General features: G+C 39.2%; 1 protein-coding gene across 1 annotated transcript; it reads left to right on the plus strand.

Annotated features, from left to right (window-relative positions):
• The first annotated feature begins 4,817 nt into the window (after positions 1-4,817).
• Positions 4,818-13,541, plus strand: LOC101170430 (uncharacterized). The gene is made up of 17 exons (XM_011477276.4): positions 4,818-5,129; positions 5,248-5,263; positions 5,388-5,492; positions 5,575-5,663; positions 5,740-5,835; positions 5,928-6,030; positions 6,512-6,669; positions 6,767-6,820; positions 6,902-6,968; positions 9,587-9,765; positions 9,847-9,894; positions 9,983-10,028; positions 10,103-10,254; positions 11,163-11,228; positions 11,317-11,362; positions 11,473-11,580; positions 11,687-13,541. Exons 1-17 carry the CDS (start codon positions 5,040-5,042, stop codon positions 12,607-12,609), a joined length of 2,346 nt encoding a protein of 781 aa, XP_011475578.2. The 5' UTR covers positions 4,818-5,039; the 3' UTR covers positions 12,610-13,541.
• Positions 13,542-17,085: the final 3,544 nt, after the last annotated feature.

Here is a 17,085-nt window from a genome sequence, read left to right on the forward strand (position 1 = left end):
TTGACAACGGCGTTGGTCCAGGAAGCTTTGCAGGGATTTATGTATGATCGTACACGCTACAGATATGTAATAATATTGGTCATTTTAATTTTGACCTGTAGGTGGAGAGCAGTGACTCATGTACATTAACCCTTGAGCTATCGTAGGCACGTTAACATTGGGAGTTGGGTCATCTAGACCCACTAGACAGTGCTCTGAACCTTTTTTCTTCAATGATTTGTGATCTTCACTGGTGTCCATGGATTACATGAAATCTTTCCACCTTTCTCCACCTTTGTCATGGTAGGGAGAACACGTCAATGTAAGGGTGGGGTCATCTGAGATAGCACAAGGGTTAAGCAGTGACTTCCCTCTCTTACTCTCCAAGTGTCCTATCCTGCAGATATAGGCTTTAAGTCCTGTTCGACTGGTCAAACTGCCTTTAAAAACACAAAGCGAGCACATACCATGTCACTGTGCATACAATAGCTTTCATTGTGCAGTCTACAAATTTCACTGCCAGACTTACAGTACTGTGACTGCATCTTCCCTGCTTAACGGTGGAGCAAAATTACACCTTAAAGGGTCAACTCCACACAAGAATAAAAGCATTAGGATCACGTTTTCCTTAAAATTATATGTTATCTGTCGCCACGTTAGATGGGGTCAAAGGGAAAATAGTAAATATACTCTCAATAAAACGAGCTCAAGTTGCTGTCCACGCCAAATACAGGGCTCCCAAACAACAACGCCCACACACACTAACTCTACATTTTCAGTAATGACAGCTTATTTCCTGCAGCAACAAACAAAGCTTTGGTAGAAACGGCTGATAACTGTCAGTTTGAGGTTTCAACAGTGTGCTCATGCGAGGAAGGAGAGTGTATGGTATTGAGACTTCCTTTGAACCTCCTCTGGTAGAAATCAGCTTTAACCCAACACACTGTTTCCTTTTTAAACAAAGAACTGCAAAACCTGCCAAATCTGCTTAGTGTGGACTATCAGCGGTAGGCAGTAGCCTCAAACTACGATTTTATTATGATTTGCAGAGCTCGTCTTTACGTGCACTCAAGCTGATTTGTTACATATAGGCTGTAAAACCTGAAAAGTAAAGAAGAGCAGACCATATACATGACTTTTATTTTATGTTTTGGTCTTATCTGCAGAGAAGCATTCCTGAAGTTAACCTTGTATAACAGGTAACCAAAAGGTATGGACAACAGTTTATACAGTAACAGGACTACAGGAATCTCTTTGCTGCCTTATTTTTTTTGTTAAATGCGTGTGGAAATTGCCTCGTTGGTCCGCAATCGAACAAATGAAAACGCATGCGGTTCTGCATTTATGTCAGATTAAGGCCTCACGGTTCATGGATTTTCATTTTGGGAGATGGATTAACAAAGTTTTATCAGAAATGTTTCATTTCAGGTGGCAAATGGCTGCATCACAAATGTTCAACTTTTTGCAATTTAACTAGAAACCATAAATTTCTTTTTTAAATAAACTTAAAGGTTCTTGATAATCACATTTACCATAAATGGCCATATTAACTCAATCAGGATGCTGAGTTTTGCTTTTTTATTTTTATTTTTTTCCTTGCAGAATGTGCTTGTATATTTTCCATCATTAGTTTTTTTTTTTCTAAATTCTACTGTCTTGCCCTTTTGTGGGGAAACAAAAAAGAATTTCTTTACTACATCTTCACAAACATTCAAAAGAAGATGGACCCTGCCTTCCCATTATAAGGCTTTATTATTAGGCTATTACCTTAAAAAAACAAAGAAAGAAAGAAACAGCCTATAGGACAAACTTCCTATACTGCCAAATGTCCTAGCCTCTCTTTAAAGCCTGTTAGATGTGATGTTTTGATGTCTGTATGAAGAAGGTCGTTGCCACCTCCACCTTTGGAGATTTATATATTAATACCCGTTCTCTATTATTTGCTTGACTTGAAATACACAAACTGTTCCAAACAGTCGTATAGTGCAACCCTTCAGATTATAAGGGAATGTTGGGAGGCCTTTTCTGACTCAGTATAACATTGTCCCTTATGCATAAATTGATGTCTAATTTCATTGTGGAGATGCAAACCTCATTATTAAATGGGGAGGGGGCAATCCTGTAGCCCACAGACTTTTCGATGCACTGTGTATGCCTTTGTGTTGTGTTTTGACTTTCATTTATTGTGATTTTTCTAAAATATTTGTTCAAAAATGTTAATGTGGAGAGTTGTGGAACCTACAGAAGAATAAAGCTGATGACTTGGGAAAGAGTAGTTCAGTAGGATTTGTGAACAACAGTATGGGTTCCTGCCAAGGAAGAGCAGCACAGATTCAAACATTTGCTTTGAGGATCATTCTAGAGAGTAAAACAGAAAAGGTTAGATGGCGCTGCAATGTATCTGTGTAGATCTAAAGAAAGTCTGACAGGATTCAGAGAGAAGAGCTGTAGTTTGCATGAGGAAGTCTGGAGTGGCAGAGAATTGTGTTGGAGTTGTGCAGGACATGCTTTAGAGACAATGGTGAGATGTGCTGTAGGTGTGACTGGAGTTCAATTCAATTCAATTTCATTTATATAGCCCAATATTTACAACAATAGTCATCTCAATGGGCTTCCTGTCGATGATTGTGTAATAAACATGAATAATAAAGAACATAAAGTCATAGAATTCAACAGCTGAATGCTAAACTAAACTGAACAGACTAAACTAAACTGGGCATCCCTGCCCTTAGATCCTCCTTCGCAGTAAGGATAAACTCCTAAAAAACAAAAAACGGATTCCAGAGAAAAAAAAGAAACCTCAGGGATGTCCACATGAAGGGGGGGTTCCTCCACAGGACACACAGCCGATGTACCAGTACTATTGGAGAAGAATTAGCTTATCTAACTCCACAACTACATGTTTAAATAGTCCAGCAGATGGGTTTCATCCAGATGAGTGAGGGGACGGCTGGGGACGCGAGACGAGCCAGAGGTAGGGTCCACAGCCAAGTACAGGAGCATGGACTCTGGAATCACTCCCATGGAATACATGAATACATAGGAGGGAGAAGAATACATGAATCGCACTGCACCAAACAGAGGCATGGAAAAATAAATCAAGAATAGAGGAGAGGAGAAGTAGATCAGAGTTGAGGAAAGAACCCCAGTGCACCATCAGGTCAGGGCTAAGTTTAATAAAAAAATATATAAAAAAGGTGGTCTGTGGGTACGGTCGTGGATAGATTGTAGTGCAGGCGGGATCTGGGGGTCCCTTGAAAAATATTTGTGTGGTTGCAGTGGGATCAGATCATCCCTTGAAGAGTGTGTGGTGCAAGAGTCGGGTCGGGTCAAATCGTAGATGGGTAAAGATGCAGGCAGGATCTGGAGCATCCTGCATCTTGAGTTAACAATTAGTTTAGTTAACAATAACTAATTGTTATTGTTAAGTTTAATTCAAACATGTTAACAGTAAGTTAAATATTCTCTAATTACCAGCAAGTCTGACAATAAGCCTGTCCAAAGAGGAATGTTTTAAGCCAAACTTTTAGTGTAGAAACTGTGTCGGTCTCTCTTACATGAGCCGGGAGCTTATTTCATAAGACAGGGGCTTGGTGGCTAAAGGCTCTACCTCCAACTGTACTTTTAGAAATTCTAGGAAACACAAGCAGTCCCTCATTTTGTGAGCGAAGTGTTCTGTTTGGGCGGTAAGGCACTATGAGGTCTTTGATATAGGATGGGGTTCACCAAGGATCAGCTTTGAGCTCCTTCTTGTTTGCTGTGCTGATGGATGGATGGATGGATGGATGGATGGATGGATGGATGGATGGATGGATGGATGGATGGATGGATGGATGGATGGACTGACAGATGAGGTTAAAAAAAACCCTCTGTGGACCGTGATGTTTGCAGATGAGATTGTGATCTAGAGTGAGAGCAGCAAGGAAGAGCATCTCCAAACAAGTTGGAAAATATGGACATATTTCAATAACTGGCTTTTTTTCCATTCAAAGAATGTAGAATATGTAGAATAGAAAATGTTAATTTAGGTTCAGTATTGAATGCTTCAAATTTGTTCTTAAAAGGCAAATGTGACTTTATCAAAAGGGATTAAGTAAAAAATGTCCATTTTACAAGAGCAAATCTGTTTTCTGAAAGGTCATTGACCATTGACAACCCACAGACCAAAGAATTAATTGAAATATTCGCTTCAAAACTATAAATATTTATTTCCAGACCATTCTTTGAATACTAAACTACTTTTTTCCCTTACATGTAATTTTATTTTCTATGTTTCAAGAAACATTTTCAGCAAGCCCACATTATCAGTGTACCTCCACTGTGCTTTACCACAGAGCCAGATTTTTTTAGATGAGCCTCAGAGTTTAAGGATCATCCAAAACCCCAGCTAGCCTCATTTGCCCCTTTAATCTTCAATTTACCGTAGCCTTAAAAACACAACTTGAAACTTGAAGTTTATCCGTGGTGTTGCCCACAGATTCAACTTTCACTTTCACATCATGGACTGGTTGCACAGATTTTCAGCCCAGTTATTGAGCTCAACCTGCAGCCTGCATGTTTTCTTTTAACCTTAATTAAAAGTTTTTTCTTTTCTTTTCTTTGGAGCAATTTATGACTTTAAACTCCCTTTTGACTGAGTTGGTTAATTAGTTACTGAGACAAAACAGTTTAGCACTTTTCATTCAGAAACAAAACAGAACAGCTTCAATACTTTTTCATGCATAGCATTATATTCCGACAAGGAAGTGCAAACGTGGGGTGTATTATTTCCAGTCTCTAACCCTTCCCTGTCTGACTGACAGGCGGAGCTGCGATGACTTATTCCGAACAAAGCTCCATTTTTTTTCTTTTCTTGCAAACGCCTTCAGGTGCCTGAGTCACCGCGCGGCATGCGGGCCTGGGAAAACGAGCCAAACTCGGGGGCGGCAGATCACCCCAAAGACAGCTGAGTGCGGCTCTTACGAGAACCAACATGCATAGTCAGTGACGAGCGGAAAGAATGAGAGGACTCGTGATGGAACTGCGTTTAAGTGACACTTTGTTACTGCTTCGGATTTAAGATGAATAAAGGGCGTTTTTTCAGCGTCTGGATACTTTTCATCGTTTTTTATCCACAGTTTATAAAGTCAAAGTGTGATGTTTCATGTCGGGTGAGGATAAAAAAAAACAATGAACACAAGATTACATAATATTAAATCAAATTAAAACAGTAAAAGTGACGTATTTTTACATTTTTTTTCACTGTATTCGTTGATTTTTTTTCTTTAGGCAGTTCGTCAAAACGGTAAGTGTATCTTTTATTTTATTTTTTGTCATTTGTGCAACCTAAAAGTGGCTTGATATGTGGTTACCAACTACACGTGAAGACCGCATGCGTGTTGCGTTCAAGCTCCGCTCCGTGTGGACAGATATCGAGCGGGGAGAGTGTCCAGTCAGGCTGACCTCGGAGGGGTTTAACAACTCTGACGGATACTTTGAAAATATTACCTTTCGAGTTTGGATGACAGTTAAAGGTACGAATGTTCGCCTCAAATTCTTTACCGGTTTTATCCCCAAGAACGTCTAAATGTTTTGAAATATATCTTTTTTTTCTAGAGTTATGTGAATGCCCCAAGATTGAAATTCATGGAAGATGTGCTCGCCTCATCAGACCTATCCTGAAAAAAGAAAGAGGGGATTCAGAGGTTTGGATTGCAGAAACTCAAAGCAGCATCTAATGTTTCATTGCAATTCAATCTTTATTTATGGTTTATTTTTTAGTGGCCCAGTGGGAGACTTCGATGTGAAAATTATGGCAGGACAGACAGAAAATGCAGGTGTAACAAAAAGTTATTACAAAAAGGAAATTTTTCTCTGGTAATGATGTTTTGTCAATTGACATTTTTTTGTGTGAAAATTAATGAAATGGTGAAAATCCTCACATTGATGCTCTGTGTGTGTGTTTTCAGTGGGAGCTGGAGTATAATTGTTCCAAAGCTGAAGCTGGGTCTAATGTTTCCCTCTCTTATATAACAAACTCATCAAACTGCAGTGTTACTTACCAAGTATCAGGTGGAGTATCTAAACATATTTTCGCCATTCTTTTTTTATTTTATTTTTTTCAAATAAGCCCCAAATTTTACAGATCATAGTTTGGTTTTAAGTCAGATAGGACACTTAATGGATAAAAAAAATTGAGGATGAAGTAGCATGTCTATATTCTGTTTGGATAATATAGCTCCACTATGACTCTCAAGAAGAACCTTGAAAGCCACTTGAATAGATTCGACACAATTCTGATATCTAATTAATTGAAAAATCTGCACAAAAGCACATTTCTACCTTTTTTTTTTGGTTTTGAAAGCAACTTTATTGGAGTCAGTGCAGTAAAACTGAAATAATCTACATGCTTAGCACCAGAAAACATTTCTTCTGGATCACAATATTAGAAACAAACTTATATTTTTTATATTTAGATTGTTTTTGAATGTATATCTGGAAACATTTACTTGTTGACATGGGGACTAATCACTCGTGTTTTTGTGTGACCCAGACCCCAGACCAAACTTCAGTGTGAATGTCAATGAATCGTCTAGAACGATTGCTGTGGCTGTGGATTCTGCAGAAAAAGTCAACAGCAGGTTGTGCTACAAGCTAAATTCTCTGTACTGCGTCCACGGATCCGGGCTGCCTCTCAACCCACAAATAGTTGTAAGAACAAGAAGAGCCTTTTAAATATCCAGTTTCTGTGAAAGCTCAGGTTTTTTTTTTTCTTGTTTAAACAATAGTTTGCTCTTCTTTTTTTCAGTCTAAATCAGTTGTTTTCAACATCTCTTTCCTGCTGCCCTGTCTGTGTGTGGAGGTGAGCTCCAGATGAATTTTCAAAATCATTTTTTGCTGCATTCTATGTGTCTTACATGTTTACATTTGTCTTCACTCGCAGGCTTATTACACCTATGGAGACGCAAGGAGACGAAAAATCTGCCCTTTTGAAAATGAAAGTCTGCTGGGTGAGTATAATGACAACAAGTCTTCATGTCAGCAGGTATTGATGTTTGCAACAAATACCTTATTTTGTCATGAAATACAAGCGTAGATGTGTTTTTTAATTTTTGTTATTAGAAAACAAATTTAAACGTGATCCAAATCTATCAGTACAGTCCACATATGGTCTCTTATGTTTTTATTTTTAAATGACTGCACAGATCAAGGTGGATTACTTACAGACTGTGGTGTAGAGCAGTGTTTTTTAACCTTTCTTGAGCCAAGGCACACTTTATCCTTGACAAAAATCCTGGTAGTTGTTCTACCCTTTAGTTTATTAACATGCACTTTTATGTAACCTCACAAAATATATATATATATATATATATATATATATATATATATATATATATATTCTTTCTAAATTGTGATTTATTTTTTAAATGTTTTTTTTCAATGTTGGTGCCAAGGCAACTGTAATTTTTGAACAATTACATGATCACAATATGTTTTATACATTTTACACAAAAAGACTAACATTATATTTATGTTTTCTGTAGCTACACAAAAAGTTAACATGTTGATGTTTTATTAGTTTTTCTCTTGTCTTAATCAAAGATGAAGTCTTTGAAAACTTTAGCAAAAATGTTTTTTTCTTTTTAGATGATTAAATTGTTTGAATTTAGCTTAATTATGTCTGTTGGCCACTACACCTTAATCCTGTTTCTTAAATGTTGTTATTACTTCTTCTTAAGTTTAACATACAAAATAATCCAGACGTTAATAGAAAAGTGTTTCAGTTAGAAAGATGACTTGGACCAACCTCTGGGATGTTTGGCTTTTAATGAACACAAACCTGGAAGGAGAACTAAACTGTTGACCTCTGATTTCATCAAGAAGATTTAAAAACTGTTTGATGTGTGTTCATCGTGGTTTCAACTGGGAAGACTCGTATGCTGAGACGCCATCATTTTAACCCAATGCATCATGGGAGATGTAGTGCGAAACTGCAGCAGATCGCAGACACTCTCTGAGCTTCAATGTTTTGTTTACCTGTTCCACGGTCTGACACCGGATCCTGTGGAAAGCTACACCGCTAAAGACGAGCTTTAGCTGGTATTTTTGTTGGAACTGAGAGACTTTATGAGCAGAATCGGAACAATTAAGTGAAGACTTTAACCACTTCTGATTGGTCAGACTGATGACGTATGATTAAGCTTCCAAGAATGATTGATGGAGACAGTTGAAGGGGCGGGACTTTTCTGAAAACAGAGCTGAAGCTGCAGCTAAATCGCGGTACCTATATTCTTATCAAATTGTCTTTAATAGAATCAAATAATCACAAAGAAAAAAGTATTGTATGATCTTTCATATTCCTAACTACTCTGCTTATCAGGGCCTGTTTGGACAACAGAGCTGATATCCTGGAGATGGTAAATGCTTTTAGATCAGTGAATGGGTAATTTCCCACAGCACAGCTGACCATCTCCCACCGGTTAAATTAAACACTAGTGTAGTGGTTAGCACCCTCATCTCACAGCAAGAAGGCCCTGGTTCAAATCCTGGCTGGGACATTTCTGTGTTACATGTGCGGGTTTTCTCCTGGCACATGCTCCATAGGTTAATAGGTGTCTCTTAGGTGTGAATGTGTGTGGTTGTCTGTGTGACCCTGCGATGGACTGGCGACCTGTCCAGTGTGTACCTCGTCTTCACCTAACAGTAGCTGCGTGGTCTCCAGCAACCCAGTGACCCTGAACAAGGACTTAGAAAACAAATGAGCCTGATTATTAGTTTAAATGGCACACATAAGTAGCACACATAACTGCAAAGGTATGTAAAGAAATGTGTCCCCAACAGACAGCATCCCTCTGGGAACAGAAGGGTAGTGTTTATGTTTGAGAAGATAGATAGTAGCAGTGTAGATACACAAACTCTTATGATTTGAGCTGCCTCCTTCCACTTTTGGCTGATCCAAATTGTGTAACTTTAAGCTGGTGCTCAATCAAGGCTACAGGATTTTGTTCTTTCACCATGTTTTTGGTCATCCAGCATCTTTGACACTAATGAGAAAAGGTTGTAGTGGCTGTAGAATCGCATTGAGATTAATGTCAAAATCAATGACAAAATGTCTTGTTTTTTGAGTGCTGCTGTGCACTAAACTGCTGCTCCAAAAATATGAAAATGTATTGGTCAGTACAGCTTTTTCAGCGTCTTCCCTACGAGATGCTGATTACCTGGATCAGGTGTAGCCAGTCTGAAGCTTCTGGAACAGCGTTTGTTAGAGCAGGAGGCTGACCCAGACAACTGTCTCTGATCTCCTGCTCGTCTCTCAAATATAATTTGTATTTCCTGAGTTATTATGTGAAGCGTTTCCTCACAGAGAGCAGTGTCAGCTGTCACTGATAAGACATTTATCTTGTGTCTAAAATGACCCAAGGTACAGATGTAAAGCCATTTTTAATGCTTTTCGTGTAAGTCCTTATTCAATGGGACATTGGAAAAAATAGGAGACATAAAATGCATCTTGAGTGGCCCTCTTTTAATGTGTTTGTTAGTGTCACTAAGGAAGCACGAATATCAAACACAGTAAGATAACAAACTGTGTGTTGATAAATATGTATGTCTATATGCCATCACTCAATAGATGCTGGAGATATTCTGCGCACATCAGAAGTTATTTTGTACACCTCTGAAATTAAATGGAGCTTTGAGTGTCCCGCCAATGGTCTCAACCTCTCTGCCTCCCTCTGCTGGAAGCTTCAGGAACACTTCTGCATACCTGTGCCCAACTCTGTTCTGAAGAAGACAGATGAAGTACACCTGGTAACATCTTTGGAAATGGAAACTATCTTTCCTAAAGAATCATTAATGCTATGATTAAACACGCTTCAATCTCTTTGGCAGATGTTTAGCACCTCTGGTGTTGACATTCATCCTCAGATGTGTGTGAAGGTGAGCATCTTCCAATTTTTTTGCTTGAGAGATATATTGTTTCATCCATTTTTTTTTGTAGGAATTACTCATTATTTTTCTTTTTTAGTTTTCTCTACAAGACAAACATAACATTTCCTGCCTTTACCAGAATGGTAAGTCAGAACTAAAAGGATATTTCTCAGCACTTGTCCTTAGCTTACCTTCATGTTTTTTTCCTCCATCGCAGAGATACCTGGTTGGGAGGCAGATGTTGGTCCAGGAAGGCAGAGCATGGTGGTGCATCTCACCTCCTCTGCTCCAGGGAACTTTTCAGCTCAGCTCTGTGTTCTTACTGAAGTGGGATGCACACCGGTGGGGTCTGTCCACTCAGTAGCAATGGTGAGTATCAATATTCATGGAAATAAAACAATTCAATTTAGTTTTACTAAGTTAGATATGTATTAGTACACACCAAACCCTATTATCTTGATATATTTAGGGTTAAGAAAAACAAACTGGAAATACACATTTATGTTTTTCACTAAAATATGTGATGAATGTCATGTCACTTTTTGCCACATTTATGTTTTAACAATCCATTCTGGTGAACAGCAACATACACGGAATGTAAAAATAATACATAGCTATAAAGGGATAAATCTATGCACAATGAGAAAAGTATAGGACAGCATCAACCTGACCTCAAAGTTTTTGATTAGTAGACTGGAGGAGTGAGGTAAAAGCCAACTGTAGAGAGGGGAAAGGAGTTGAAAGTTTAAAAAAAAAGGAAAAACTAAAGTACTTACATAAACTATTATTTTTATTAATAGTGGAGCCCTTTTGTAGGGTGCGCAGAAGTTTTTCCGTGCTCTGTAGAAGCTCACTCCTAAGCTTTATATACTGAGGAAGAAAGAAATAGATCATAGGGGAAAAAAATAGAAAATATAGAAGGCTTTGTTTTTTCACCAGGACAACAACTTGATAGACTCAGCACATAAAAATACATCCTGTTGATAGGGTGTGATTTGAATAAAAATAAAGAGAACATCTGAAATCTGTCATAAAATAATTCTTTGGAATTATATAATGAGGTATACATTCCAGATAGCAAATAGGATCAATCATAGACTGTTGAGCAACTGTTACTTTAAATAATATTTAGTAAATCATTTAACAGGTTTGCTGTGGTGACGGTGAATTCATTTTCTCAACATTTTGTTCTTGATTTTAAGAAAACAATCTAACTTGTGATTTGGGATTGTTATAATCTGTGACTGGATTATAAGTGTCTTTTTTTTCATTTAAAGAAAAATGTTTCCAAGAAAAGCATAGAGGTCCCGGTTTACCTTATTGATGAGAAGCCCTGTGTTCAGGTAAAAAACAATCTCCACATTTGTATGCTGAGAGTTTATTTTTACTCTCTGGATATTAAAGTTTGACCTGTTTTTTTTTTCAATCAAGGTGTGGAAATCAGATCTTATTGGAAGAAGAATTCTGTGCTTGGACTGTAAGTGTGCTTTAACTATTGTGTACTAATTTACCATAAAGGTTACTTGAAGTCTGCAATGCACAAGTGCTTGAAGTAAACTGACCCGCTGTTGTTTGTTTCTCCTGCAGACACGCGCAACAGAAGTGGGACGTTTGCGGCGACAGCTTTCATGTCTGCTGTTGTTCTTCTGCTTCTTGGATTGGTTATCCGGCGTGTCATCAAAAGTGTAACTGAAGGTTAGTTGTCGTGTCTCGGTTTAGAGCACCACAATTTGGCCAAACTGTGCCTTTGGGAGCTTGCCTGACTCCACCATCTGATCCTATCTTGTTGTTTTCTATGCAGACTGGCTGGTTATCCAGAGGCCGCTGCTGCTTGTGTGTTCATCAGATCAGTCCATGCATGTCTCTGCTGTCTGCGCCTTGGCCTCGATCCTTCATGGAAAGCTGGGCGCCACAGTGCACACGGCACTTTGGGCCCAAAGCTCCCAAAAGCCGTCTGAGAGCAGAGCTGGCGTGGCAGACCTGGGTCCAGTTCCCTGGCTGTATGGACAGTGGGAAGCTGTCTGCAAGGCACAAGGAAAAGTGCTGATCATTTGGAGCCCTGATGCCAAGAAGACCTATGAGAGGTGGAGGCTGGAGATGAGTATGAACGGAAGAACTGCAGGGTCCAGAAAAGCAAATACGAGACATGAAAAAATCAAAGCAGAGGAGGAAGAGCTTTTTAACAATGACATTAGAAAGGTGGGAAAATGGAAAAAAGCAACAACAGCAGCAAGAAAAAAGGATGTTGTTCAACTGTGCGATGAAGAAGGCCGCTTCTCAGAGAAGAAGCCGTCTGCAGTGATGGAACCTGTGTTTGTGGCGGCTCTGGCCTCTCTGGAAGGAACACTGCTGGGCTGCAAAAATCAACAAGTTGCCATTGTCTATTTCCAGGGACTTTGCCACAGCAAGGACATCCCAAAAGACCTTAGAGGCGTCTCTCGGTACTGTTTACCTCAAGATTTCAGTGGTTTAGTGCAGGAGCTGGGGATGGAGAGGGGTGAGCTCCAGTGGCCCAGACTCCTGTCTAAGCTGTTGTCGACGTGGCTGGCACGGCGGCTGGCTCGACGGCTGCAAACGCTGCTACTCCAGATGAAAGGACAGAGCCTCTCGTCATCGGCAAAAACGACATCAGGCCAGAAACGGAGCAGGTTCAGGTTGCAGTTGGGAAGCGTACACGAGCAGGAGCTCCTTCGGGAGTCGCCATGGAGAAGAGAGGAGCTTTGATCTCAAGTTTCACGTGCCAGACTTTTTTTGTTACACTGGAAACATGATCCTCAAAGAAATTGGAGCCCGTTCTACAGTTGAGCATATCAGAGGTAATCATTATCACTTGTTTGCATAACGAGGAGCGATAAACACTGACCCATCTCTTGAGTTTTGACTTTTGCGACTAAAGCCCCAGCTCATTCTTATCTCTGTAAATGTCAGCCACCATGGAGATGATCTTCCAAATGATATTTTCTTTTTACGTTGAAATGTTTTAAATAACGTTGACAGCAAAGGTGACAAAAGTCACACATGTAACTGTTTTTTTCCATAGAAACCTGCCGATTTGCATAGGGCTTTCCAAACAGACCAAGCTGTCTCTAAAATTATTTTGTGGAATGCCAGAGGCCAAAGAAGTGGCAAAATGATTATTTACTAAGTAAATTGTAAGTACTTCAGGGTTTTATAGTAAAAACTTGCTACTTTACTACCACTCCGTTAATGTTGCTGTTCGTCAGCAGCTGAGCTACTTTTGCACACGCTACTTTAAATTAAACTTGAAGAATTCATGCTGCACCTCAGTCAGCACATAAAAATACTGTAATAAAACATCTGGGAAGGGATCCAAGGCAAGTGTCAAAAAAATATATCCAGGTCAGCTGTTGTATACAGAAATCTCAGAGCATTAGAAGACGAAGGCCTCAACAGCGGTACTTTCCATCACCTTTCCCTTTTACCTTCATAATACAATTAAAGCCAACAGAAAATGTTATGCAAAGCAGCTTTAACCATGAAACTGATGAGCCTGTCTGGATCTGTACACACAACTGCCTCTTTGGGAACATATTTGTTCAGTTCTCTGTTTGCACAGAGATGTCTTTATGTTGGTGTTGCAGGTGTTTCAATGCAGAGCAATGCAAAGAAGTTTGAATAAAATGTTCTTAAATAAATGACTACTGTGTTTGCTTTTTATGTTTGTTAAATGGTGGTGGACCGTGCATTACACATCCAGGACGTCAGTAGTGCTGCGTCTGAATCACTCAACCCCTCATTTACAATGCAAATAACCACAAAATGTGGAATATTATTAATTATATTTATCATTTCACTCATCAAAAAGTGGGATTATTTGAAGACACAATCCATCCTCCTCTCTTTCCTCAAAAACAGTCATGTAGATTTTCACACTTCAGTTCCGTCTGTCCCGAGTCTGTCCAGTTGTGTTTCAGCGTAGGTTTAAATTTGCTTTAAAGCCCAAAATGTCCACACGACAGACGCAGTGGACACGGGGATGGTCAGCGCCAAACACACAATTTCGGACAAATCTGTACAGCTGTTTCACAATCTCACTCTGATGAGAAGAAGATTTTTCTGATGAAAGAAGTCAAGGAGATCAGTGGGAGATTTTCCAGCAAAATCCTCCATGGAGTAAATTACAGTCAGCTCTGTTTTTAACTGAGACGGATCAAAAAGTGCCCTGTGGCTCTGTGTCAAACTGGACAAGGCTGCATGTGGGAAAGTTTTCCTGTCTTTCTGAAACTGGAAGGATTTAATAGATAGACAAAAACATAATTAACTCAAGATTCAGAAATCTTTTAGACCTTCAGAGAAGGCCTTGAAGTCCCTGACGGCCCACCACTGTTGTTGAATCAGTCCACGTCTTTTACACATAGACTTTTTGATTTATGATTTTGTTCTTCATTTTCACTTTGCCTATCCAGCCAGACTCCAAGATGACAGGGCCAAAACGTTCAAGAGGTCATGAAATGACCCAGAAAAAATTGTACGCCACTTCAGGCCTCACCTGCCTCAATTAAAGTCCTCCATCATCCCAGTGGTCTTTTGGTTATGTTGGTTTTAGTCAGAATAAAAAAAACGGTGTTCTGAGTTGTGGACGGGACAGTTGGCACGGAGCAACCCAACCTCTCTTTCCCTCCCTGTTGTTGAGCTCTCTAATTTACACAATCTCACAGCCCCCTTACACATTGCGGGTGAAACAAAAATGGCGAGCAGTATTGGAGCTATCCAGCTGTACAGCTTTAACCCTTGTGCTATCCTAGGCACTTTAACATTGGGAGTTGGGTCATCTAGACCCACTAGACAGTGCACTGAACCTTTCTTCTTCAATGATTTGTGATCTTCACTGGTGTCCATGGATTACATGAAATCCTCTTCACCTTTATCCACCTTTGTCATGGTAGGGAGAACACCTAAATGTAAGGGTGGGGTCATATGATAGCACAAGGGTTAAGCCAGATACCAGCTCAGACGAGGAAAACGAAGATGTAAATGGATCTATTTTTCTGGAAGTGGATGCAGTGGAGCTTACGGCCCGGCCCGCTCAGCATATTTTCTAAAAAACTACATTTAAACAACATTTATTTGTTTGATCCTAATTCACAACAATTTGCATAAAGAAATACTCATAAGTGTTGTTTTAAGCTTAATTTAAAAAAAACATTTGCCCTCCATTTTCATTTGAGTGGGTCCTTAAGGTCAATTTTACAATTCAACGGACAAATATAGATCAAAATGGGACTAAAGTGCTGGCTTGTCCAACAACATATTTTGGGAGAATTATTTTGGATTTTTTCTCTTATTTTGGATTGATAGGACAAAATTTGAACTTTTTTTATGTGAGTCCCTTTATCTGCCTTAAAGATGTCTTAACAGTATCAAACATATTACACTAACTGCAACTAGCACAGTGGTGAGAATGAGATGATGTTTTATTTTATACTGCAAAAACAGGCCCCTTAGAAATAAGAGTTTCTTTCAAATAAGAAAATAAAATCTGCCAATGGGGTAAGAAACTTGGTCTTACCAAGAATTCGGATTTCAGCGTGTATTCACACTGGACACATTTGGTTCGCTTTAAGTGAACAGAGTTTGTTTCCCCCGATAATCCAGAACAAATTTTCAGATGGAATATACACCCAAGTGGGCCCTGGTTCGGTACCAGGAACCGCTCTCTGACCCGTCTTTCGAAGTGCACCCAATTCATTTCCAATAAGACTGAGCTTCGGTACGTTCTGAGATTCCTTAGTCTGAATACAATCCGTTCTCGGAGTGGAGCAACTGAACCAAAACGGCCACAGGGTTCTGGCTGGTGCTGCTGCTAAAGCGGGGGTCTTGGTGTGGGGATGGCTTGGTACTCTCCCTCCTTCTTATTCCAGCATCAACTTTAGAAGAACATAAAGATCCACTCGAGCACAGGTGCTTTCTCACCTTTGCACAAATTTTGAGTGATTAAATGAAATATTTCACGTGTTGGTCCGAATGCATAAGTATGCGTGTGTGAACATCAGTTGTATTGTGTACATGTTGACATGTTTTGTATGTGGGCATTTTTGGAGCCCACAGGTATGTTTGTGGCATTTGGGTGTGTGTGTGTGGACAGGCCCCGCCCCCTTTTGATTTATATTACTTATATAACAGGTTTTTCCAGTCTCAATACACCCTTTATTTTTTTTTATTTTTTTCAATATTTTATTTTCGTTTTCAAGTGTACAAAATCAGACAAGCAAAACAAACAGTTCAGGTGCTCTGTAGACCATTACAAAACAGAATTAAAAAATACAAGTAAATAAATAATTACCAGTTGCACTCTATTCAATATTTATTTACAGGCCGTCCAAATAGGACATAAAGAGACGAAAGAAAAATGCAGTCAATACAACCTTTATTTTTGGTACTGAAAAACCAAATTGGTAAGATTATTTTTCTTGCAATACAGAAAATAAGACAACTTTTTCTTTAACTCTTTAGATTAGATTTAGTTTTTGCTTGGTAGCTGTACATCATGACAACTCATAGAATCAAATTCTGGACCAAAGGAGCTTGTCCGTCAGTCTGTGACCTCGAGAAAACATGGTTTCTGCATCAGCAAAATTCTTTGAAAGAAAATTAAAAGTTTAATTCTGGATGGCATTCTTTTTCTTCTAAATCCAGACAAAAAAGATGATTGAGTGATGTAGGTCTGAATGTTTTTGTAGGCTGAGTTATATCATTTGTAAAGAAGGATTAAGGTTATTCTGCAGATACATAAAAAACTAATTGTGAGGTAAACTTTGAATCTGAGGTAACTGCTTTTTGGGTGCTCTCGTGCACTAAACTGTGGACTCTAAGTACATAAAGTCCTTCTCCACCTCTGCTCATTGTTCCACTTAGATCCCTCCTCCATGCATTCTCACTCTCCATGATCTTGTTAAAATGTCCAGTCAGAAACTCTACTACCACCTCTTCTAAATACTTCCGTACCTCCACGTGTGTGTTGTCAGGATCAGCTGCCTTTGCCCTCTTCATCCTATTCAGTTCCTTCCATACTTCACTTTTATTGATCTTTGCTAAATCCTGTCTACCCACCTCTTTTACTCTGTTCTCATTTTTCTCCTTCATTGGCTCAAAGTTCTCTTTCCGTCTTTCCATCACACTTGTGGAACCTGTCAACCCATTTCTTTCGCTGTCTTTCATCTTCTTGACTTGCTGCACATC

Source organism: Oryzias latipes, chromosome 7 (assembly GCF_053564925.1).
Source record: "Oryzias latipes strain Hd-rR chromosome 7, Olatipes_Hd-rR_3.1".
Classification (NCBI taxonomy): domain Eukaryota; kingdom Metazoa; phylum Chordata; class Actinopteri; order Beloniformes; family Adrianichthyidae; genus Oryzias; species Oryzias latipes.

Bases quoted from the DNA above. Each gene is read 5' to 3' on its own strand.
- LOC101170430 (XM_011477276.4), top strand. From the start codon at position 5,040: ATGAATAAAGGGCGTTTTTTCAGCGTCTGGATACTTTTCATCGTTTTT. The intron at 6,031-6,511 runs GTGGAGTATCTA...TGTGTGACCCAG, and splicing joins TGTTACTTACCAAGTATCAG to ACCCCAGACCAAACTTCAGT. The intron at 11,581-11,686 runs GTTAGTTGTCGT...TTTTCTATGCAG, and splicing joins CATCAAAAGTGTAACTGAAG to ACTGGCTGGTTATCCAGAGG.